This window comes from Hyla sarda, chromosome 7 (genome assembly GCF_029499605.1).
Source record: "Hyla sarda isolate aHylSar1 chromosome 7, aHylSar1.hap1, whole genome shotgun sequence".
Taxonomy (NCBI): Eukaryota; Metazoa; Chordata; class Amphibia; order Anura; family Hylidae; genus Hyla; species Hyla sarda.
This window is the reverse complement of record NC_079195.1, coordinates 142,996,680-143,022,360: the sequence shown is the minus strand read 5'-3', so window position 1 is coordinate 143,022,360 and position 25,681 is coordinate 142,996,680. Positions and strand designations below refer to the sequence as shown.

Here is a 25,681-nt window from a genome sequence, read left to right as displayed (position 1 = left end):
GGCATACTTAGTGCACCAGGACTTACATGTACATCCTACATCCCACTGCGGCTTTGAAGCGAGTGCATCAGCAGCCAGGGTCTCGCCGGTAATGGCAGACATTAGTGATCCCATGTCCACCGATAAACCCCCTCAGATGCTTTGATCAATATTGAGGGATGCTTCCGCTTCTACACAGTGCAGGAAGGGGAGGAGGAATAAAATGGAAACACAAAAACAAAAATATGTCAGAGCAGGGGACCATAAGAGAGCGGCCGCCCGCGTCTGTACATTATACCGGAGGATCAAAGCGGGTGTCAGGAGTGACATCCGCTGTGATCTTTCCTTAACTGCAGGTACTACTACCAACATGGAGCACACTTTTCTCAATGCTGGGAGCTGTAGTACCTGCATTAATAAACAGATCGTAACAAGTGTCAGAAGTGACACCCGCTGCGATCTGTCTATTACAGGTGTAGGTACTACAGCTTCCAGTATTGAACAGAGTGTGCTCATGTTGGGAGTAGTAGTACCTGCAGTTAAGGACAGATCACAGCGGGTGTCAGAAGTTACACTCGTTGCTATCTGTCTATTAATGCAGGTACTACAGCTCCCAGCATGGAGCAGAGTGTGCTCCATGTTGGGAGTAGTAGTACCTGCAGTTAAGGACAGATCACAGCGGGCGTCACTCCTAACACCCAATGCGATCGTCCCATCTATTGCAGAGATATGGAACGGCTCTATACAGCGCTCGCATCTCTGCACTATACTCCGCATCTCTGCACTATACTCATTCATATTTCCATCAGAGAGCGGTGATTTGCTGCAACCATCCAGCCAATCCCCACTCTGGGCGAAAAATATAAATGAGTGATGTTCTATTCACATCACTGGCTGGCCGGAGTATAGAGCAGAGATGCGAGGGCTGTATACAGCCGCTCCGCATCTCTGCTATATTATGGACAATCGCATTGGGTGTCACGACTGACACCCGGGGCAATATGTCTATGAGTACAGGTACTACTACTCCCATCATGGAACAGTCTGTTCCATGCTGGGAGTAGTAGTACTACCTAAAACAAAATAGAGGGGGGAAAAGTGAAACACTCAGTTTATTAAATATTTATAAAAATTTACTTGCTCCAGACGCTCCCCGTACATATACCCGGGGCATACTGGACCCAACTTCAGCGGTGCTTCGACTCTTTCGTGTGGTCGTCCTCCCGCCCTAGGATAAACAGGCTCCTCTTAACTCGTCATAAGCTATCTGGGGGGGTTGGGCTACCTGATGGCAGGCTTTACTACCTTGCCTGTGTTCATTCACGGGTGCTAGACTGGTTCCATAACCGTGAACATAAACTCTGGGTGAGGCTAGCCCAGTCCTTGTCCAGCCTTTCCCTCTCCACGCTCCCATGGACGTGGTCCCCCTCTTTGGATTCTCCTCCGCTCTCTTTCTCTACCCAACACACATTGGCATCCCTACATACGGCGGGTGTTGGAGGTTCTCTGATCAATCGCCTGGGCCCCCTGCTACCTGTCTCGGACCATCCGGACTTCCCCCCCCCCCCCCCGGCTGGAACTCAGAGGGGGGCGTTCTAGGCGCCTCTCTTTCCCGCCCTATGCGCTTTTGTCACATCCTAGCTGGGAATGACCTCCAGTCCTTGGAAGCTATCAAAGAATCTTGGCCAGTCTCTCGTAGGGCTCTATTTGAATACCTTCAGCTGCGGCACTTCTACACATCCCTGCAGGGCCCCCATAATTTGTATTGTTCCCTCTCTTCCTTTGAACAGCTTTGCTTGTCTTCCACCTGCCCTCGGCGCTCCATCTCCCTCCTGTACTTCCAACTTATTTTGCATAGATCGCAAGCCCTCCCCCCCTACTGTGCAGCGTGGGAGGCCGAGCTTGGACGTCAGTATTCTCCTGAACAATGGTCCTGCTGCTTCAGCTTATCTCATAAAGCAGTCATGGCTACCAAAGCGCAGGAGACTAGCTTTAAAATTCTCTCCCGTTGGTACCGAGTGCCGTCGGTGCTTCACCGTTGGTACCCGTCAGTCCCTGATACGTGTTGGAGGTATGGAGCTGCCAGGGGCACGATGTCCCACATCTGGTGGAGTTGCCCATCCCTATCCTATTTTTGGTCTTCTGTCCTCTCCATTATCCAGACGGTGACAAATGTTACTGCCCCTCGAGACCCTGGGGTGGTGTTGTTGTTCATGCTTCCTATGGCCGTTTCCAAATATAAACGCTCCTTGGTGCGGCATTTGATTCAGGCAGCCAAGACAGTCATCCCCGGACGCCCCCACTGTGGGCGAATGGGTCACTAAAGTGACCCTGACCTAACGCATGGAAGAACTCTTAGCCGTCTCCCCGTCTGAGCTGACCCAATATGCCTCCACCTGGTTAACCTGGTCCAGCTTCTGCTCCTCAGATGCGTACCGCTCTATCTCGTGACCTTCTTTTGCTGGCCTCCGTGGTATCTCCATCTCTCTTTATCTTACCTTTCTGTCTCACTGCTTTGATGCTTCTCTATCCCCCTTTTTTCCCCCCTAAATCTCTCTTTGTGGCCTCCCTTCGGCCTCCCATCCTTTGTGGTTTGTCTAGCCTACTGCCCTTCCGTGTGGGTCCAGTCTGATTTGTTCTCCCACTTACATAGTTACATAGTCAGTACGGTCGAAAAAAGACATATGTCCACCAAGTTCAACCAGGGAATTATGGGGTAGGGGTGTGGCGCGATATTGGGGAAGGGCTCTTCATTCCATTTTTATTACTTCCCCCGACTGGGCCCCCCCTTCCCCTAACCACTGCCTTCCTCTGTGACACATTTCTTTTCCCTTCAGTTCCTATGCCTTCTCCTTGTGTCTCCCCTGGCTCTTACCCCTTATTCCCCAGTTTGATATTTTCTGTTTTTTTATATGCTTTTTTGTTTGAGCATTGTATTGGTTATTAAGACCTGTACGGTCGCTTTGTTCTCACCATTCTCTGCATCAGTAATGCTTCTTGTACCAATTTGTATTGTTTCTCTAATAAAAACGTTTTAAATTGGAAAAAAAATATTTATCAAAATTTAGTTATAAAAAAATATAAATAAATGTTAAATAAATTTTTTTCCATCACTGTTGCATTCTTTCTTTTTTTTTTTTTTTTTTTGTACCCAGCAAATTTAGAAAAAACTAACATTTTTACCAAAAATGCAATTTCCACTCAAAGGCAAAAAACTGCCGAAAAAACACAAGAAAAAAACGCCAAACACAGGAAAATGCTGTGGCGTTTTTTCTGGTGTTATTTTTTTTTTTTCTTGCATTTTTTTGGGCCACAAAAAAAAGAAAGTAGAAACTTTAGCTGAGCTGTAGTACTTGCATTAATAGGCAGATTGCAGCGGGCGCAGTGGGTGTCACTTCTGACACCTGTTGCAATCTGTCTATTAATGCAGGTACTACCGCACCCAGCATGGAGCAGAGTTTGCTCCATGTTGGGAGTAGTAGTACCTGCAGTTAAGGAAAGATCACAGTGGATGTCACTCCTGACACCCGCTGTGATCCTCCTGTATAATGTATAGATGCGGGCGGCTGGCCGCTCTTCTATGGTCCCCTGCACTGACGTGTATATATACACCTATTCATACTTCCCACAGAGAGTTGTAATTGGCTTGAACCATCTGGCCAATCACAGCTCTCTGCGGGAAATATGGTGTATATATATATATAGCAGTGCAGGGGACCATAGAAGAGCGGCCGGCGCATCTATACATTATACAGGAGGATCGCAACGGACCTGGGGTGATCTGTCAATTAGTACAGGTACTACTACTCCCATCATGGAACAGGATAGGTCAGGATATGAAGATGGGATTGGAGGTCGGGATATGAGGATGGGAAAGGAGGTCGAGATATGAGGACGGGATAAGAGGATGGGATATGAGGTGGGATATGGGGACAGGATATGAAAACAATATATGAGGATGGGATATGAAGTCAAAAGCTTCCTCCTTTGTTGATTTTCCTCCCCAACAAGGATTAGGAAGGAAAAACTGGGCAACGCCGAGTACTAAGCTAGTTTTGTTATAAAAAAAAAAAAAAGATACATTTCGTTAAATACAATGTTTCCATCACTACTTTTTTATTATTATTTTTAAATGGTGCCCTACGAAACGTTATTAAAAAAAGGTATCTCCATCACTTTTTTGGGATCGCTAAAGTCCAAAAAGAATAAAATCCGCCTGCAAAAACACCAAAGTTAAAACCGACATGGCATTTTTCATGGCGTTTTTTTTACACCCATAGACTTCTATGAGAGAAAAACGCCACAAGCTCAACATGCTGCAAAACCGCCAAGGAGCTGAAAAACAGTAAAAGCGCCAAAAGGATAAAAAAAAAAATGCCAAACTGAAAAACGCAAAGTGGAAAAAGAATTTTGCGATTTCTCATTGATTTACAGCTAACATCTGGCCGCAGCATTTTTGGGCCATTTTACCCCAAAAGGGTAAATCAAGAAATTAATAAACATATTTGGTATTGGGGGGCGTGTCCGGCTATGGAGTGAGGTGGACACAGGAGAGCAGAGCTCCGTCTCCCTGGCCTTTGTACACGGGGAATTTATAACTTTCCATAGGCACCAGGCGATCGGGAAAGAGGGGGCACTCCACTGGGACACCCAAGAACTCGGGGATCCCCATACATAACTTTTTCAGTCCCCTGGGCAAGCACACGGAGCCCCTGCTGAAGATGACCGGGCAGTCCAAGATGTCGCGGGAGCAGCATACACCATCTGCTCCCGCCCCCTCCCCGCTGACAACGAGACAACGCGCCGCGGGAAACACCGCTGCCTCGCAGAGGACCTCGCTCCCGGCACTTCAAAACCTGCCTACCCAGGTTTGCAGTGAGCCTGACTTACCTGCACTTCTCCCCGGAGGTGAGGAGACCGCGTTTCAGCTGCCGCCGCAGACACCAAGCGGAGCGGGTGCAGGAGCGCAGTGCTACAAAGAGACGCAGCCGGACGGCAGGCACCAGGAGATCCCTTACGTGCAGGGGAGCGAGCGGGAGTTAAAGCAGCTCTCCCGGAACACCTCGGATCCGTCCAACTTGCATATGGAGGTGAGTGCTGAGGGGGGCACAGCTACACCGGCCCCTGACTCCACAGCTCCCTCACGCCCTGGAGAGCCACAGAAGTCACTCTCCCACATCTAGTCTGCCATTCATATTTGGGAGTCAGGAGGGACCCCCCTCACCCACCCCCCAACTATGCCCCTCTGAGGGGGAGATGTTACAAGAACTACCACATTCTACAGAGCCACTGGAGGGGACCCGTGAAGCCCAGGGATTTTGCAACCGCCCGTTCCCACTTATGACTCCTTCCCCTGCCCATGATATGGACACTGCAATCGGGGACCAGGCCCCTCATCTGTGGCCGCAGAGGGGACCACGGCCCACAGAGACTCTGTCTAACCTGGGGACCAGCGGCTCTTAAGAGAGTGACTACATAGCATCCTCTCTCCCTCCACCAGCTCAAGCTGTTGCACTTTTAAAGGGGCACCCCAAATTGCAAGCTTTACTGGCACCGCTCCCTACCAAGTCCGACATGTCCGCCATGGCCTCTGATCTCAAGCTCGCATGGTGTCAAGACCTGCAGCCTGTCAAGCGGGATGTGGCGGACTTAGTTCTAGAGGACTTTCGAGAATCTATCATTGTCTCCATGAAAGAAATGCAAACAGCTTTAAATGCCCAAACGTCCACCCACCATGCCTTAGCGGATCACTTGGACGACATTGAAAACAGAAACCGCAGAAACAATGTCCGTATACGTGGCCTTCCAGAAGCCACTAGAGCTCCTGACTTACACGCTACAATCACTGGTGTTTTCAATTTACTACTGGGACGCCCTCCTGAGACCCACATAGAGATCGACAGAGAGCACCCAGTACAGACCCGTCTGGCCCCCGCGATGTCATTTGCCCTATTCATAAATATACTGTGAAGGAACAACCTATGCAGAAGGTGCGCCACTCTTCAAATATATCCAGATCTGTCTCGGCGCACTCTATGCCAGAGGGCCTTACTGCGACCACTATTACGGATACTACAGGAGCGCAACATCCAATACAGGTGGGGCTTTCCATTTGCCCTACATGTCTCATCCGGCTACTCCACTGCTACTCTACGCCACCCGGGAAAATTGCAGTCCTTCCTTGACACTCTGGGGCTGCCACATATATCGCTTCCGGACTGGATTGCCTATTTGAGGGACCCATATGCCCCTCCTCCAGTGTTGAGAGCATCACAAAGAGCCTCTAATCGGAGACCAGCGAACGGAGAGCCACTCCCTCAGAGACAGAGGCGGCAGATGACCAGACCGAAGGATAATGGTGTACAGCCTTGATCGACACTTCACAACAGATACACTCTCTTGCCTCCATATTGACTTTCTCTCCTGCTCTTCATTTGCTTCATGATCCTGGAGCCTAACACGGGCCCAATTGGTCCAGGACCTGAACAGAGGTTAAGCCGTTCTCATTCCCCTTCCCCCCCCCCCCCCCAGTGACCCCTAATGTTCTTTAGTGCCCATATGACCTGGTTACATGCACTTCCCCACATCTTTGTTTTGTTAACAGCCCAATAAGGAGCTGCTGGTTTACTTCCTGGTTATTAAAGGCCACGGGAAGATGGACTTGCTCTACTCATTAGTCTGATTGTTCCTTACTGTATTTGATTGACTTAGCCTTATTCTGTTCCCCCCCCAATAGGGTAGGTGTAGTTTGCATACACCTTTTTTGGCAGAAGACCTGTTCTGCAGTTAGAGAATTATGCAAGTGTACTTGCTTTTTTATTTCTTGTTTTCTATTTCTTTTTTCTTTTCCTTTTGACTAATTTTTTCTCCCATTATGTGTGTTTCTCCCCCCTTCACTAGGAGACTCGGAGCTCTCTGCCAGCTCACGTGCTCCAAGCCTCTTCCACCGGATTCCTCTACCACAGACACCATGACGGATATGAAGGTAACCACATTAAATGTTCAGGGCTTTAACATCCCAGAGAAGCGGTCCAAGATCCTTTACCACTTACACAAACAACATACTAAAATCCTGTGCTTACAAGAAACACACTTCAAGACAGGTCACACACCTGAGCGTCTCGGCCGCTATTTCACCACCTGGTTCCACAGCACAAATTCTGAACCACGCTCGAAGGGGGTCTCAATTGGTTTCCTTCGTACCCTACCCTCCAGCGTTTTGGATGTTAAATCCTACACAGATGCTCGCTATCTGTTCGTCAAGGGGACGATCTTGGACCAGGTGGTGACTGTGGCGACGGTATACGCCCCGAACAGTCTACAGATTCCGTTCTTGTTGAAGACACTGGAGGACTTATCCTCCTTCACTCAAGGCATGCTCATTCTGGGGGGCGACTTAAATCTGGCTTTACACCCACTGATGGACACCTCCGTGCGGCATTCAGCTATTTCATACTGTCAGCTCAGCAAACTTAAGAAACTCTTGCACTCCTTACAGCTGTGTGACATGTGGAGACTACAACATGCTAACGACAGGGACTACACAAACTATTCTAGCCGACATATCTTCTACAGCCGACTGGACTACATTTTCCTACCTCATTTTTACTTGTCTAGATTATCCTCTTCTCAAATTGGGAACCTATTCCTGTCCGATCACGCACCGGTCCACTGCACAGTCTTAGTCCCCTCCCTCAGTGGACCCCAGTTTAACTGGAGAATAAACGAGTCCCTGCTATTGGACTCGCTCTGCCTGGCCGACCTTAAGTCTACTATAGCCCACTTCCTGACTGATCATGTAGAGGACGACACGCCACTTGCCACTAAGTGGGAAGCGCTTAAATGTGTACTGCGAGGGGTGTTGATTAGACACGGCTCTCGCCTCAAAAAAGCAAAGTCGGACAAACTGAAATGGCTGCTCGACTCCCTAGCGTCCCTAGAAGCCCAACATAAACGGTCCCAGCAGGAATCTACTCTGTGAGCCCTGATCAAAACCCGACATGACATATGCACCTTGCTGAACGATAGCTACAAGTACTACCGACAGCATTGCTCTAGGGCATTTTATGAGTGGGGAAACAAACCCGGGAAATATTTAGCCAGAGCGCTTAGGGATAGGAGACAGGCGTTTATACGTCCCCTCTATCACCACTCCTCAAGGGGGGAAAACATTCCTTACGAAGGAGATTCTGACTGCTTTTGAACGGTATTATACTGACCTGTTCAACCTTCCCTCTCCTTCCCCGACCTTTCCCTCCTCTTCACCCCCACTTTCTCTCACTGATTACTTAACCAGTACAGCCCTTCCTAGCTTGACCTATGTTGACGTTGAGTTCTTGGAGGCCCCGTTCACGGTGGAGGAGCTGGCCGCAACCATATCCAATTTGCCAGTGGGTAAAAGCCCGGTTCCGGACGGTTACACCGCCAAGTTCTACAAGACCCTGAGGGGTTACCTGCTCCCTCTTCTGTGTGGTGCCTTCAACAACATTTCCCGAGACTCTGCTTTTCCCCCTGGCTCATTGACTGCTCACATCACTGTGATACCCAAAGAAGGCAGGGACCCGAATCTGTGCGCAAGTTACCGCCCCATTTCCTTGCTGAACGTCGATACCAAGTTGTTCGCTAAGACGTTGGCGGACCACTTGGCCGATGTTCTTGGACCCCTGATCCACCCTGACCAATCTGGCTTTGTCAAATCAAGAGAGACACGAGATAACACCATAAGAGCATTTTCCATCATACATCAGGCCAGGGCCAGCCATCATCCATTGATGCTGTTGTCGCTCGATGCCGAGAAGGCTTTTGAACTGGGGGTTCATGAGGGCTACCCTCTCGCAGATTGGTCTGGGCCCTGCTATGATGGGACGCATTTCTGCGCTATACACTGACCCCCAGGCGAGAGTTAGGGTCAACGGCTCACTCTCTTCCAGATTCAGATCCGAAACGGAACGAGGCAGGGATGCCCGCTCAGCCCCCCCCCCCCCTGCTGTACGTTTTGTGCATGGAACACTTACTGAATGCTTTCAGGGCTGATCCAGCTATTTTAGGGTTCCAGCAGGGGGGAGAGCGTCATGTCTGTTCAGCGTTTGCAGACGACCTGCTTTTATATGTCACGTCACCGCGATCATCCCTGCCCGCCATACTACAGGCCATCACCCTATACTCCCACTTTAGCAACCACAAGATTAACTATTCCAAAAGTGTGGCCCTTAATGTCACGCTTCCGGGGGAGGTGGTGGACCAACTTCAGCGTGATCACCCTTTCCGATGGAATCCCGTGTCTATCAAATATCCTGGGGTTCATGTGCCGGCGAACCTTTCCGATAGCTTTGACCTAAACTTTCAACCCCTAGTGTCATCAATTGACAGATACCTACGTAAATGGACTAAGGGGACCTTCTCCTCGTTAGGAAGAGCGAACATCCAAAAATGAATGTGCTCCCGAGACTGTTTTACTTATTCCAGACGGTTCCAATAGCACTCCCACTCTCCTTCTTTAAGAAATTAGAAAGCTTATTCAGAACATTCATATGGGCCGGCAGATTCTGGTCAGGAGTAAGCAGGCTTGGAGGTCCCGGACTGCAAAGCATACCATATCGCGGCTACACTGGCAAGGCTTTTGGATTTCTTCCACGGTCGCGAATCCAAGAGGTGGTTTTGGGGTCAAGATTGGGGTGAGTGGGCTCATCACTTCATTCCCGTGGCTTCCCCGGGGAGCTGTCCCACAGAGAGCTCTTTGGGACCTGCCTTGGGTGACTAGAGAACTGATCACGGCCTATCGCCGATACGTTGCTGGACGTGGATTGATAGAACCTAATGGGCCCCTGACACCTGTCCTGGTTAACCCGCTTTTCTGACCTGGTTTACAGTGCACCGAGTTTCTGGGGAGATCGGGGGATGTACTTCTACCGTTGAACACCTTTATAAACGGTACACTGATACGACCTTACACCGACCAACACCCACCCGTACGCCACTCACATATATGCAATACTTGCAACTGGACCCCTTCATAAAGACCACAGGACAGGGCCTACAGTTGGCTAGACCGCTATCGCCCCTAGAAAAGATGTGTACTTCTGACTCCGCTCCGGTCAGGCCGGTCTCTGTTGTTAGAGGAAGCAGCCCAGTCTCTTCCCCGGTTTGTTGCGGACTGGCAGTCAGAGCTACACACGTCCTATGCACCCACTGACTGGACTACCGCATTTACTATGTGCCATCGCCTGTCCATCTCCTGTAGAGACCAATTACAAGTTGTCTCGTTGGCATAGAGTTCTCTCCACTTTGCACCACATTTTCCCATCCGTGCCGGACTTGTGCTGGCAATGTGGTGCCCCCCATGGGACGATAACCCACATTTGGTGGTCGTGCCCTGCGCTGTCTGGGTTTTGGGAAGTGGTGTTGTCTCGCATAACTCATATCTCTGGTGTGACATCCGAATGACCCTAAAGCTCTTCTGTTGTCCATCATACCGGTTTCCAGAAAGACCCCCTCTGGGAGATTAGCACACTTCCTATTAATGGCAGCGAGAACGGTTATCCCCAGACACTGGAATAGTCCCCTCCCTCCGACCATCTCGGAATGGTACAAGGAAGTTCTCTTCTTGTGCCGGATGGAGGAGTTGATGGCAGACTCATATGGAAGACTGGAAATTTACATATCAATCTGGCAGCCCTGGCTAGCCTTCATTGACACTCCCCTCTACACAGCTAGGGATAGTTTATGAGATGTGAGATTGCCTTCCTCCCAAAACTGAGGTTTCCTTTGAGTGCTGAGGCTGGAGTCGTGGGGCTGTGGTGATTGTCTCCGTTTGCGGTGAGTGCCCTGCTCTCTACAACCCTACTCTTAATGTTTGTTTGTTCCTCCCCTGCTTGCCCCCTGCTCTGCTACTTCTCTGACCCCCTCCCCCCCCTTTTTCCCTTATACTTTTTTGATGTTTTTGTCATTCTCTGAGTTATGATGGCTCATTAGATATAGTATTAATAATGTAATTATTGAGGTTGACCAACCTAACCCCGATGTTTTTTGAAGACAGTTTAATACTCTTAGTAATTCTGATGTGTTTTCTATGTTTTATGCTTTACTGTTATTGAGGTATGCTAAGGCTCGACATTACTGCTATGTTGTACTTACCAATGCTGTATCTCTCATATAGACTCATGCTGTTTATTTTTTACAATAATAAACATTTTTGTTTGAATAAAAAAAAAAAAAAAAAACATATTTGGTATTGCCGCATGCTTAAATGTCTGAACTATCAAAATGGGATGTTAATTATCCCAAACAGTGAACGGCGTACATGTGTAAAAAAATAAATAAATAAATACAATATTGCTTCTTTTTTGTCACCTCACATTTCCCCCAAAATTAAATAAAAAGTCATTAAAAAGTCGCATATACGCAAAAGTGGTATCGATAAAAATGCTTAGGGGGACTTAGCTCCTGAGTGCTTTTCAAACATCAAGAGCTGGACTAGGGCGTATATGTAGGCCCTACGGGGGAGATTTATCAAAACCTGTCCAGAGGAAAAGTTGCCCATAGCAACCAATCAGATCGCTTCTTTCATTTTACAGAGGCCTTTCTAAAGAATTTAAGAAGCAAGCTGATTGATTACTATGGGCAACTTTTCCTCTGGACAGGTTTTAATAAATCTTCCCCTATGTCCCAAAGGCATAAATAAAAATAAAAATTCTGACCCCCTATAACTTTTTTTTACTTTTTTGTATGCTGAGTTTTATTGGTACCATTCAAGTGCTGATAACTTTTTGATCCGATCCGAGGTCTGTTGTAAGATGCAGCTAACACCTGATGCAAATATAGAGCAGGCTCAGCTCCTGAACCCACTTGATATTCAGTGACTGCTGAGCACCTTTAAAAGGTTAAGGGGTAAAAGAGGTTTAGGACAATGGACACCTTTTAGGTGGTATTTTTATTTTTAGCTTTTTAATAAATTGTGAACTTTTTTTATTTAGCTAAAAAGCATTTTTGTGATTGGGTTTCATTAAAAATGTTTCCACTATTAACTTTTTGCGGCCTCTATATATCAGTACATGTACCAAATCTCATTCACATACAAATACACTGGCAGGGCATAAATGTACACCCTGTAGCATTAATTGCCTATGGAGCACAGGAGAACTATCAGTTGCTGGACATTCACCTTTAGACGACTTGATACCAATCACAGCATCTAAAATAGGGATCGACCGATATTGATTTTTTAGGGCCAATACCGATAATCTGTGGAGGTTAAGGCCGATAGCCAATAACTTATACTGATATTCTGGTATAAGTTAACGGCTATTTCACCAACCCCCCACCCCCCACCCCAGAGACTGCCACCGCCACCCGCTTCTCTCCCCCTGCCTATCCTGGGGTCCTCCTGAGTCCTACCACTGCCGCTGACCCCCCCCCCCCACCCCCCTACCTATCCTCTGTCCAGAGACCGCCGCCACCCGCTTCTCTCCTCCTGCCGGTCCTTAGTCCAACCACCACGCTGCCCCATTGCCTCCCTCATCCCCGGTTTTATAATTTCCTGTTCCCGGGGTACGCACTACTTCTGGCTCCGGCGGCGTCCTGAGCTGTCACTGTGCGCACTGACGGTGACATCGCGTTGAGGACGTCACTCGTCATTGCGCAGCGCAGGATGGGGGAGGCAATGGGGATGGAGGAGGCAATGGGTCAGCGGCGGCGGTCTTGGTGCGTTGCGGTGGGGGGGGGTGATTGGGGGGAGGCAGGAGGTGGTGGTGGGCTCGGGGCCAGGCATTATCGGATTATCAGCAAGGTAATTGCCGATACCAATAACATCCAAAATTATGAATATCGGCCGATAATATTGGCCAAACCGATAATCGGTCGATCCCTAATCTAAAATATTAAATGCCACATGCCAGTTAGCTCAGGGGGCTCTAAAATGGCGGTGGAGGGTCACCTTACCTGCCTCCAACTGCTGAATTGCTAATTTAATTATTTTGCGTGCCTTAGGGTGCATTCACACCACATTTTTTGCAATACAGTTCCCGTATACATTTTCAATTTGAAAACCGTATTGAACCATATTGAAAACCGTATGCATTGACTCTCCTTTAAAAACCGCATGCCAAACGATGCATGCAGTTGCATCTTGTACGGTTTTGTCCATTTTTTTCCTGTACTCAAAGCCGTAGCCTACCACGGTTTTTGGTCCGGGTGAAAAACCGTATTGAAACCGTATATGTTTTTTTTTTATAACTTGGGAGTCAATGGGAACCGTAGAGAACCATATGTGCGTATGGTTCCATCCAGTTTGCACCATACAGTTTTTAACTTTGCACAGTTTTTTTCTTGGAATTTCAATCAAACAAGTGAAACTTTGTTCATAATGGAGAGAAAAGTTAAAAGCGTATACAGTAGAATCTCCCAATAGCGGACACTCATGGGGAATAAAAAAGTGTTCATTATTGAGAAATGTCGCCTATTGGGAAAAGGCTCAGAATTCTTCATAAATGAGGGAATACTGTACTGTACTCACTGCAGAGTGTAATTACCTATAAAGCACAATAAAAAGCAATATTACAGTACAATCTCTCGCTACCGTTTAATCTAACATTATCCCTCCCCTGTATCATTTCACCCCCTTTATTACCTGTGCTATATTATCCTTCGTGCCTTGTGCCAAATTATCCCCACCCCCTGTGCCACATCACTTCCCCTTGATCCCCCCTCCCCATGCCATTTCATTCCCCCTTCATTACCCTCTGTGTAAATTCATCATGCCTCCTCTTTAAGAAGTGTCACAGGGGGATAAAGGGGCAATAAAATGGCAGAGGGGGTGATGAATTTGCACAAAGGGCAATAAAGGGGGGAATTAAATAGCACGGGGAGGGGGGATCAAGAGGAAATGGCACAGGGGGTAATATAGGTGGGGATGATTTGGCACAGAGGAATAAAGTGATTCGGGGGGGTGAGTGATGTGGCTGGCGGACGTACAGGAGACCACAGATTAAACATTGGGCTTCTGCAGGAAGGAGTGCAGCGGGGGCCTGGACCCCATACTGGGGTATTGGCTGTACCCCCTAACGGCGGCCCTGTGTACAAGGTAGGGCTGGCACATAAGCCTGGTTGTCCCCTATTGGGAGTGTTTTGTCCCCTTTCGGGTGTGTCCGCGTCTGCTGTTTGGAATGTCCTCTATTTGGAGGGTACAAATACATTAAGTCTCATGGGACTCTGCCGGGGAATTAAAAACTGTCCACTATTGGGAGGTGTCCCCTATTAGGAGGTTTCCACTAAGGGAGATTTTACTGTTTTTTTTTTTTCTTTAAAAACAAATGCAACCGGACATCATTTTTCAAACCATATATGTTTTTTAACCGTATACGAGTCAAAATTTGTACACTCGTTTTGATACAGTTTGGTAAAGTTTTGAGAAATCCGTTTTCCTCAAAAACCTCATACGGGAACAGTATTGCAAATACGTGCTGTGAATGCACCCTTAGCCGGGCTGTATAAGCTACCCACCTTGCCCTGGGCACAGTTTAGTGGTCACTGGCATAGTCACAATTTAGATGTAGTTGGGCTTCTTTTTATTGACTTCTTACGGTAGTCATGATGCAGAAGTGTTTTATTTCATTGGTGTCAAGGACTAGCTTTTGCCTAGTATATTTCTTAGTAAAAATGTAAGATACTGATTGTACAATTCTGTATGTAAATTAATATATATGCATCTCCTTACCAATTGCTTTTCTTTTTGTTTCTAAATTATACATTACAGCTGTTCTGGTCTCAGATGGACACAAAGTTGTCTTGGAAGAAATACTAGATCGGGACACTGTGGAACTTATGGTGAATGGAGAGATTATATTTCAGTGTAATATCAAGGAACTTGACTTTGGTAAGCAAATTAGAATTTTACCAACCTATGAAATAACATTAATGATGATTTAGGGTACAGACTGACCACATGTTTACTAGACATAAATTATTGTGATAACAATCTTATTTTTGCATCCAAGTAACTTGCCTGGTATACTGCTACCAGTTTGGCACTGATCATACTGGGAGACAGTAAGGGTAGGATCACACACAGTGCATCCGCACCATATTCGACACTGTGGATGCGTTGCTGGCTGTCACACAGTGACAGCAAAGCGAGCTCCCTGGGAGCTACAGGGAGCTTGCTCTGCCGTCACTCTGACTGCTGGCAGCATATCCGCAGTGCCAAATATGCTGCACTGCGATACTAAGGAAAAGTATCAGAATGTCATGGTCCCCAGAATAGCAACCAGTATGCAGCTGAACAAAACAAGTATTTCAGGATAGACAGAAGCAGAAACACCAGGGAAACAGACAGTGGAGCAGGACAGGAACATGGGTCACTGGCAGCAGGAGGTAAATGTGGGTCACCAGCAGCAGCGCAGGAATGTGAGTCACATTACTGTTAGATGTAGACACTGGATAAACAAAGGCAGGAAAGTGGTACCCAGGAAGGCTAAGCAGAAGCAGAGTTCAAGGACAGGCAGGTAGAAACCAGAAAGCAACTTGTAAACAAAACTAGGAACAAGGTTATTTGAGGCATGTTTGTTATATAGCCAGCATATTTTATGTCCCCCTATGGCAAATCCTATCCTAGTTTTGTTTTATGTAATTAATTTAATACATTTTTTGACAATACATAACAAACATTTATTGTGTCGACCGATAAGAACCATTTGGCTCATCTAGTCTACCTAATGCTCCCCCATTCTGTCCTTATCTTTTTCTGTGTCACTGGAAATCTCTTTTGAAGAAAACTGATAATCCTATGTTTATACTTCTGATTTTCCAAATTTTTTTTTTACGTCACTTTTCCCATTTATTTAAAAAGTACCTGTCATATCCCACAATTTTTTTTTATATGTTACTAAGTACCTAATCCGGATCATGCACATATTAATTTTATATGTCTAGCACCTATATTTCTCTCAAAAATAACTTCTATATGTTGCTCACTTGCTTTGTCATTTTGTGCTTTGGAGGGGGAGTGTCCTTACTCTGCATGACTCTTTCTCCTTGAGTCTGCTGTGCTTTGCTGGGTCTTCTCATCCAATCACTGCAGGCTGCTTTGTAACCCCCTCCTCTCTGTTCTCAGACTGGAGTTTGATATGACAGTGATATGAGTGTCCACAGAGGAGTGCTGGTCCCGCCCTCACTTCCAGGACTTTGTCCCTTCCTGTGCTTCAGCTTGAACAAAAATGATACTGCAGCTGGACAGGATTATGTTCTGGATTGTATGGGGACCCCTAGTGGTGTTTTATTTATAAGCCATACACTTCTATAAAAAAGAAATACAATTTTCTTATGAATTATATTAGAAAGGATAATGTTTTGCCTAGATGTACAACATATAAAAAGTTTTTTTAAATCTGACAGTGCCCATTTAAAGACCCTATCAGTTTAAGGGTATATCCATCTTAGCATGTTATCCCCTATATATGGGATAGTTATAGTAAGTAAAAGAACAAAATATTATAGGCGATACATTCCCTTTAAGACTGTAACTATAGCTATTGGTGCTAACAAAGTTGCAAAACTGAACTTGCCTCAATATAAGGAATCTGAAAATTAAAGAGATCGAGTAAGGCAAACAGCAATGATATATCGAGTAAGGAAAACAGCAATGATAGGATGGAATGGAAAACACATTGCCTCATGATTGATCCATAACATTCTCATTGTGTTGTAGGAGGTGATGGCAAGTTGGACCCACTTTGTGAAGAAGCAAGACATGCCGTGCTAAAGGCCTATTAAAAATTTTTACATTTATTTGGAATATTATACTCTGTGTTTAGGTTACATGTAAACTTAAAGGGGTTGTTTATCCAGCAAAAATTTCACAAAAAATAAAAATAAAAAAATATAAATTCTCCAGGCTCTCTCTTTAACTGGAGATCCTGTCCATGTGCTTAAATCTTTGTGTTCTTACTTCAGGTCACCCATAGCGCATACACAACGTATTTAATTCAGCAGGAAATATGCTGCATATTCTCTTATCACAGAAAGGCAGCCCTGTGTGTGCAGTAAGGTTTGGAGGCAAGGCCAGCGCTCCAATGTAACTGTGTTGCACTCCAATCCTCATTGTGCACTCAGGGTTGCCTCCGGTAACCTTGTATGTGTGCTCATATGAGAAAAATACACCAATTTTGTGATGTGCAGCGGATTTTGCTCAGCGTGAAATATGCTGTGTATGCGCTGTGTGACCCTACTCGCAATGGCTCCTAATTCTCTTGTTTATGTTGCTCACACTGCATACAGTTCACTGAAGAGGAGTGAGCATTTCATGTGGGAACGTCCGTCCTCACCCCTCAGAGTTGATAACTGGCTGCTCTGTGCTCCGAGGCTCTGTGACACGCCCCCGATTAAATGAGCAGGTTGATTGGCATGCACAGAGCCTTGCTTGTCCTACCCACACTTCCAGTATTTTATCCCAGCCAAGACACACAGGCCTCATTTGCTTCCCCACAGCCTCCACTGTCTTGGGGCCCAGTGTTTACTGTGCTGCACTTCCCGGAACTGCAGACAATACGCCTCATTGCCGCTCAGCCATTCACTTTAAGGGGTATTTTAACCACTAGATGACACAGAGCGCACATTTACCACCTGGTCCTAAACTCATCAGCAAATACAGACAAGGAGAGCGCTCCTAGTGTGATAACGTATTATAAAGAGGAGATGGAAAACAAGCAAAAATGCACACCGAGTATAGTTGTACTGCGACCAAGTACAACTATGGTGAAAGCGTGGGATAACCCTTCAATGGGCGAAGAACGGCAGCCGCTCCTGGCAACACAGGTGAAGCACTCAGACGGATCCCTCCAAGGAACAGCCCAGGATAAAAGCAGCGCACAAGACTTCAAAGGTAAAATGGTTTATTTACCCGGCATGCAACGCGTTTCGCTGGACAACCAGCTTCATCAGGCTACAGATGCCAGATGAAGCTGGTTATCCAGCGAAACGCGTTGCATGCCGGGTAAATAAACCATTTTACCTTTGAAGTCTTGTACGCTGCTTTTATCCTGGGCTGTTCCTTGGAGGGATCCGTCTGAGTGCTAAACTCATCAGGGCATACATGTACACCATGGAGCATTTAGGGACTAAAAAGCAGGGGTTGCTATCGCCAGGCTGTACCCGTAGATTACCAATCTGTGGTTGCACAGTGCTATGCAATAGCACAGCATTGTACAGTCAGTGCAATCTAATGAGATATGTTATATAAAAGCCCCACTTTTTCCCATTTTACAAAAAAAATAAACATTTGGATTGCCGCATGTGAAAATGACCCAATTATTTAGTAAAGTTTGTGATCCTATATCTTTCCCCCACATAAACAAATGATATCAAGACACAACAAGATTTACAATGCCTTTAGCGTCTGAAATCCTGATTCCAGGGTAAGGGCATAATTAACATTGTCTCAGCAGCACAATACAATATAAAGCACATTTTCTTCAGAGTAATTTACAATTTGTCAGCTTGTAACACAAAGTTTTATTAAACATATTCTTCACATTTCTTTTTTCCAGCAGGAAAATGTAACTTTCATGTATTTTTTCTTGCTGGTGATTATTTAAAGCCTCCACAAAGTAATTACCCTATAAAAACTTGTTGATGTGACAAGGTTTCTCCTACTATGTATTACAGATTAGTTCAAACAGCAGTATACAGCAAATAATCTTACTCCAAACTTTTCTTTATAAAGCAAAGTAAATAACTTACTTTAGAAAAGGTGTAGTTAAGGCAATGTTTGTGATTTTCTTAATTATCTTTATAAGATTCATATAGGGAATTGGTAATCAGATTTTACCATATATAACGTGTGGCAACGCGTTATTTATGGTAAAATCTTCTTCCTCCCAATCCCCGGGAGACATTCCTGCCCAATGTAGTGTCCCTCAGGAGGGGAGTTATACTCGCCTAGTCCCATCTGCTGCACTGTAATTACCCCACTAAGCGTGACCTTCGTCTTCGCTCTGCTCCCCAAGAAGACGGAGCAGAGCAATAACACGAGCTGTGTAGTCACGCCAATCATGATGAGGAGGCATGACTACAGCCAGCAGATTGTACTAGGGGACTGCTTATAGGGCTGGCAGGGGAAACTTTCTAACATCGGGTAGGAACATCTCTCGAGAATTCATTTGTCAGTTGCATTGAGTTGCCAGGCTACTTTATTGCATGCCATTAGAGCTCAGTGGCCTATACCAGTTAACTCCTGGCCTTAAAGGGGTTAATCAAGAATAGAAAAACAGAGCTAATTTCTTGCAAAAACAGCACCACTTCTGTCCCCAGGTTGTGTGTGGTATTACAACTTGGCTCCAGTCACTTCAATGGAACTGATCTGCAGAACCACACTCAACTTGAAGACAGACGGGGAGCGCTTTTTGAAAAAAATTAGCTCAGTTTTTCTATTCCTGGATAACCCCCTTTAAACCCTGGCTACAACCGACTACACTTCTACCTTGTCCTCTGGTTTGTCTGGCTGTTACCTATTGTTCGACTAATGGACAAGTCCTGTGTATTTGCTCAATATCTAGTACTCTGATCTCAATCCAGCTTTTGCTTCATTCCTGAGCCCCTTGTGCCAGGTTCCACATCCTGGTTCCTGTAGTCCATGTTTCTTTCGTATACCCCATGATCCAATACGGCTCCTTGTTCTTGCCCTGTTATTTCTGCTGCATCGGGCTGCCAACTGGTAACGATCCTGACTGTGACCTTGGAGTTATCCTTCAGAAAAGACCACACCTCCTTGCAGGGTTTAAAGATGAAGGGATTGCTTAGACATTGCACTGCATGGTTTAAAGATGAAGGGAATACTTAGATAATTGCACCACAGTGTAACCAATGCCAGATCATTGCAGCCACAGGGATCCACATTTATGTAAAAAAAAAGCTACAGTATATTGAAATTTTAGCACTTGCTTGATGTCTTTATAGTCTCTAAAATAATGTAACACTAAAGAGTATCTGTCATTGCAAACTAAATATCAGGCTCCTTTCCTCCCCACCTCCTACCTTATGATTTCACTCACTCATAATTCACTAAAGTCCCTTTTTTCGAAGGGCTTTCCTCGAGAAGCTTGTTCCCTTTAACCCCTTAAGGACTGAGGGTTTTTCCATTTTTTGCACTTTCGTTTTTTCCTTCTTACCTTTACAAAATCATAATTCTTTTAATTTTGCAATTAACAATCCACATAATGGCTTATTTTTTGCGCCACCTAAAAATCTATGGCGAAACAGAAAAAAAATGATTGTGTGACAAAATTGAAGAAAAAAATTCACTTTGTAACTTGGGGCCTTCCGTTTCTACGCAGTACATTTTTCGGTAAAAATGACAACTTCTCTGTATTCTGTAGGTCCATACGATTAAAATGATCCCCTACTTATATAGGTTTGATTTTGCCGTACTTCTGGAAAAAATCATAACTACATGCACGAAAATGTATACGTTTAAAATTTGTCATATTTTGACCCGTATAACTTTTTTTTATTTTTCCACTTACGTACCATTTTTGTATTGATCGGACTTTTTGATCGCTTTTTATTCATTTTTTTATGATATAAAAAGTGACCAAAAATAAGCTGTTTTGGACTTTGGAATTTTTTTGCGTGTACGCCATTGACTGTGAGGTTTAATTAATTATATATTTTTATAACTCGGACATTTCTTCACGCGGCGATACCACATATGTTTATTTTTATATTTTTTTCAAATGGGAATTCAAACTTTTATTAGGAAAGTGGTTAAATGATCTTTATTAACTTTTTTTTTTTTTTTTTGCAGTGTTATAGCCCCCTCTAGTGGCTATAATGCTGCACTAACTGATCTTTTACATCGATCTTTGTTATCTCATAGGATAACATTGATCGATGATTCTGCTTCTTGACTGCTTATGCCTGGATCTCAGGCACTGAGAAGTCATTGGGCAATCGGCGACGCAGGAGGAAGGTAAAGACCCTCCTTGTGTCCGCTAGCTGTTCGAGATGCAGTGATTTCGCTGCGGTGGTCCTGAACAGCCCCCTGAGCTAGCCGGGAGCAGTTTCCTAGACGTCACTAGACGATCAACTTTGCATCTAAAGGGTTTATAGCGCGCGTCACTGTGATCAGTGCCGCACGCTATTAGCCACGAGTCACGGCCATTGTTAGAGGCCGGGCCCGACCCGCTATGGCCCGCCGTGGCCCCGCGTTATAGAAAGGGAGCGGATTCAGGGTGTACAGGTACGCCCTGTGTCCTTAAGGAGTTAATATGATTGCTATTGGGTTTTAAATATTAATATAACAATTATAAAACATTAATTTGGATGCCATATAATTTGTTATATGTACATATAAACATAAGATGTTACATTGAAATGTATTTGACATCTAATACTGTAAAGGGATATTTTGATATGTATCATAATGTAGTACATCCTTCAGTGTCAAAAATACTGAAATTTATATTTGGCCTCCTGAAAGGAACACATAATTTTATAAATGAACAATTGATCCATATATGGTGTGTTTTAAAGGTAACAACAATAACTAAGACCGAATGTTCCAATTAGTAATTTGATCATTATTTGGTCACTGCTTAATAGATATATTTGTATATCTTACCATCAATAAGATTATAGTTGCCGTTCTTTTCTTCAATACTTCCTCCTCCTCCCTCTCCTCGTTTATTACATCATATTACCTCTTATTAATCATGACCGCTAAAACCGACCATTGTGCCTAATATGTTTAGAATGTTTGTGTACATCATTTTATGCCCCTTAAAAGACATGACATGAAAGAAAAAACATGATAAAAAAATCAACCATTTATTTCTCTGGATAGCATATTAACCATCTTTCCCACCATTTGTGAACCTTGTGTGTTCTCCCACACTGCCATGCGAAGGTTTCTTCATAGACTTTTTGGCTGATAACCTCTGCAGCGGGAGGCAGTACCTGTGATTTCCAATTCTTTGCAATTACAATTTTGGCTGCAAGAAATACGTGGCAAATTGACGCTAGTGCTTCAATTTTTATTTTGTCTAGCCCAATGTTTAACAGAAATAATTCAGGAGTTAAGGAGATGTTGCCTTGAGTCAATGTGTTAAATATAAGGTTTATGTCCTTCCTAAATTTATATAACTTGGAACAGCTCCAGAACATGTGCAATTTCCTGTCCCCCCACACTTCCTCCAACAAGTCTTTGGATGATCATTATAGAAGGAATGTAGTCGTGCAGATGTTAAAGGGGTACTCCACCCCTAGACATCTTATCCCCTATCCAAAGGATAAGGGATAAGATGTCAGATCGCCGTGGTCCCACTGCTGGGGACCCCCGGGATCCCCACTGCGGCACCACGCTATCATTATAGCACAGAGCGAGTTCGCTCTGTGCGTAATGACGGGCGATACGGGGGACGGAGCAGCGTTACGTCATGGCTCCGCCCCTCGTGACATCACGGCCCGTTCCCTTAATGCAAGTCTACGGGAGGGGGTGTGACGACCGCCACGCCCCCTCCCATAGACTTGTATAGAAAGGGGCGGACCGTGACGCCACGAGGGGCGGAGCCGTGATGTAACTATGCTCCGGCCCCTGTATTGCCCGTCATTACGTGCAGAGTGAACTCGCTCTGTGCTGTAATGATAGCGCGGTGTCGCAGCGGGGATCTGACATCTTATCCCCTATCCTTTGGATAGGGGATAAGATGTCTAGGGGCGGAGTACCCCTTTAAGTACCACCTGGTTAATAGCTTATAACATTGTTCTCTCTGTGATGTACAAGATGTGTAACGTTTAAGAAGACATATAGCGGTTGTCAGTCTCTCATTTTTTATGGAATGTTGGAATGGTTTATGAAATCCCAAATGTTGAACTGAGGGCCAGCTGATTGGATCTTTTGTGTGGCCATTTACATTATTGCTATCTGCTGCACATCACCCTGTGTAAACAGATAATGGGTCGCCAACAGTATTAAAGGGGTAATTTTTTTATCAACTGGTGCCATAAAGTTAAACAGGTTTGTAAATTACATTTATTTAAAAATCTTAACCCTTCCAGTACTTATCAGCTGCTGTATGTTCCAGAAGAAGTTTTTTTCTTTTTGAATTTCTTTTCTGTCTGACCACAGTGCTCTATGCTGACACCTCTATACATTTTAGGAATTGTCCAGAGTAGGAGCAAATCCCCGTAGCAAACCTATCCGGACAGTTCCTAAAATGGACAGAGGTGTCAGCAGAGAGCACTGTGGTCAGACAGAAAAGAAATTCAAAAAGAAAATAACTTTTTCTGGAACAGACAGCAGCTGATAAGTACTGGAAGGGTTAAGGCTGCTTTCACACTATAAAATTAATTCGTTAAAAGATCCGTTATGAACGTCCGTTAGAAAAGCTATAAAAAAGGATGTTAAACGTCCGTAACAAAATCCCATTAAAGTCTATGGGATTTTTTGATTATCCGTTATGACCCGTTATGGTCCGTCATGACTAACGGACGTTAGTTGTGACGGAAGAATTAAGGGCACACGCACTCATTTTTTTATAGTTAATTTTGTTAAACTTTTTATTAATAATGGATTTTAACCCCTTAAGGACCAAGGACGTACCGGTACGTCCTTGGTCCTGCTTCCGTGATATAACGCGGGTTACACAGTAACCCCGCATCATATCACGGCGGGCCCGGCGTCATAGTGAAGCCGGGACCCGCCGCTAATAGCGAGCGCGCAGCGCCAATCGCGGCGCCGCGCGCTATTAACCCTTTAGCCGTGCGCTCAGAGCTGAGCCGCGCGGCTAAAAGCGAAAGTAAAAAGTGCCGGTTAACTCAGTGGGCTGTTCGGGATAGCCGCGGTGAAATCGCGGCATCCCGAACAGCTTACAGGACAGCGGGAGGGCCCCTACCTGCCTCCTCACTGTCCGATCACCGAATGACTGCTCAGTGCCTGAGATCCAGGCATGAGCAGTCAAGCGGCAGAATCATCGATCACTGGTTTCCTATGAGAAACCAGTGATCAGTGATAAAGATCAGTGTGTGCAGTGTTATAGGTCCCTATGGGAGCTATAACACTGCAAAAAAAAAAGTGAAAAAAAAAAGTGAATAAAGATCATTTAACCCCTCCCCTATTAAAAGTTTGAATCACCCCCCTCTTCCCATAAAAAAAACACAGTGTAAATAAAAATAAACATATATGGTATCGCCGCGTGTGGAAATGTCCAAATTATAATAATATATTGTTAATTAAACCTCACGGTCAATGGCGTGCGCGCAAAAAAATTCCAAAGTCCAAAATAGTGCATATTTGGTCACTTTTTATATCATTTAAAAATGAATAAGTCCTATCAATGCAAAAATGGTACCGTTAAAAACTTCAGATCACGGCGCAAAAAATGAGTCCTCATACCGCCCCATAGACGGAAAAATAAAAAAGTTATAGGGGTCAGAATATGACAATTTTAAACGTATTAATTTTCCTGCATGTAGTTATGATTTTTTCCAGAAGTATGACAAAATCAAACCTATATAAGTAGGGTATCATTTTAATCGTATGGACCTACAGAATAAAGATAAGATGTCATTTTTACCGAAAAATTTACTAGGTAGAAACGGAAGCCCCCAAAAGTTACAAAACAGCGTTTTGTTTTTTTCAATTTTGTCGCACAATGATTTTTTTTTCTTTTTCACCGTAGATTTTTGGGCAAAATGACTGACGTCATTACAAAGTAGAATTGGTGGCACAAAAAATAAGCAATCATATGGATTTTTAGGTGCAAAATTGAAAGAGTTATGGTTTTTTAAAGGCAAGGAGCAAAAAATGAAAATGCAAAAACGGAAAAACCCCCGGTCTTTAAGGGGTTAATAATGTGTTGAATAAAATGTGTGTGTGTTTAAATTTTCACTTTTCTTTATTTTTTTACATTTTTGTTGGTAGTACTACTTCTTCCATCATGCAACTGTTCCATGATGGGAGTAGTAGTACCTGTACTAATTGACAGATCACAGCGGGTGTCACTTCTGCCACTAACTGCTGTGTGTGAAGTTCTCTTCATTTCGCAGACTCATATTTCCCGCTGAGATCTATGATTGGCCGGTTAGTGATGGCCACTCACAGCTTTCAGCGACATATACGAATCTGTGAAGTGAAGAGAACTTCACATCACAGTGGAGTATAGTGCAGGCAGGGGACCAGACAAGTGCAGCGTGCCGCCGCTTCTATAGCTTATACCAGAGAATCGCAGTGGGTGTCACTCCTGACACCCAGTGATATGACCTTAACTGCAGGTACTACTACTCCCAACATGGAGCACACTCTGCTCCATGCTGGGAGTTGTAGTACCTACATTAATAGACAGATCACAACGGGTGTCAGAAGGGACACTCACTACGATCTATTAGTACAGATACTACAGCTCCCAGGATGGAGCAGAATGGGCTCCATGTTGGGAGCAGTAGTACCTGCAGTTAAGGTCAGATCACAGTGTGTGTCACTTCTGACACCGTTGCGATCGTCCTGATGTGAACTTCGGGACTCAGCTGTGCTCACCACTACAGAGCCGGGAGAACAGCTGATGCTGAGCAGTAGATATACAACGTAGCAAGAACTTACAGTGAGCCTGCAATGTGTATACAGTATACACATTGCTGGCTCACTTAACCCCTTGCTGAGCTGTGCGCTATGTGCCCACCTGGCAAGGAAAGAGTTAACTTACACTGCTGGACAGTGTAG

General features: G+C 45.0%; 1 protein-coding gene across 2 annotated transcripts in view; it reads left to right on the top strand.

Moving 5' to 3' along the window:
• C7H10orf53 (chromosome 7 C10orf53 homolog) overlaps positions 1–16,861 on the top strand; it is an 87,210-nt gene extending 70,349 nt beyond the window's left edge. Inside the window, exons 4-6 of one of the 2 annotated variants that reach the window (XR_008846158.1) lie at positions 6,880–6,964; positions 14,729–14,848; positions 16,679–16,695. Coding sequence is in view for 1 of the 2 variants with exons in the window: in XM_056529633.1 (XP_056385608.1) it covers positions 14,729–14,848; positions 16,679–16,743 (185 nt within the window). In the remaining variant the exon portion in view is untranslated. Of the gene's footprint in view, positions 1–6,879; positions 6,965–14,728; positions 14,849–16,678 lie in introns of both variants that reach the window. The other variant, XM_056529633.1, reaches the window with a different exon arrangement.
• Positions 16,862–25,681: the final 8,820 nt, after the last annotated feature.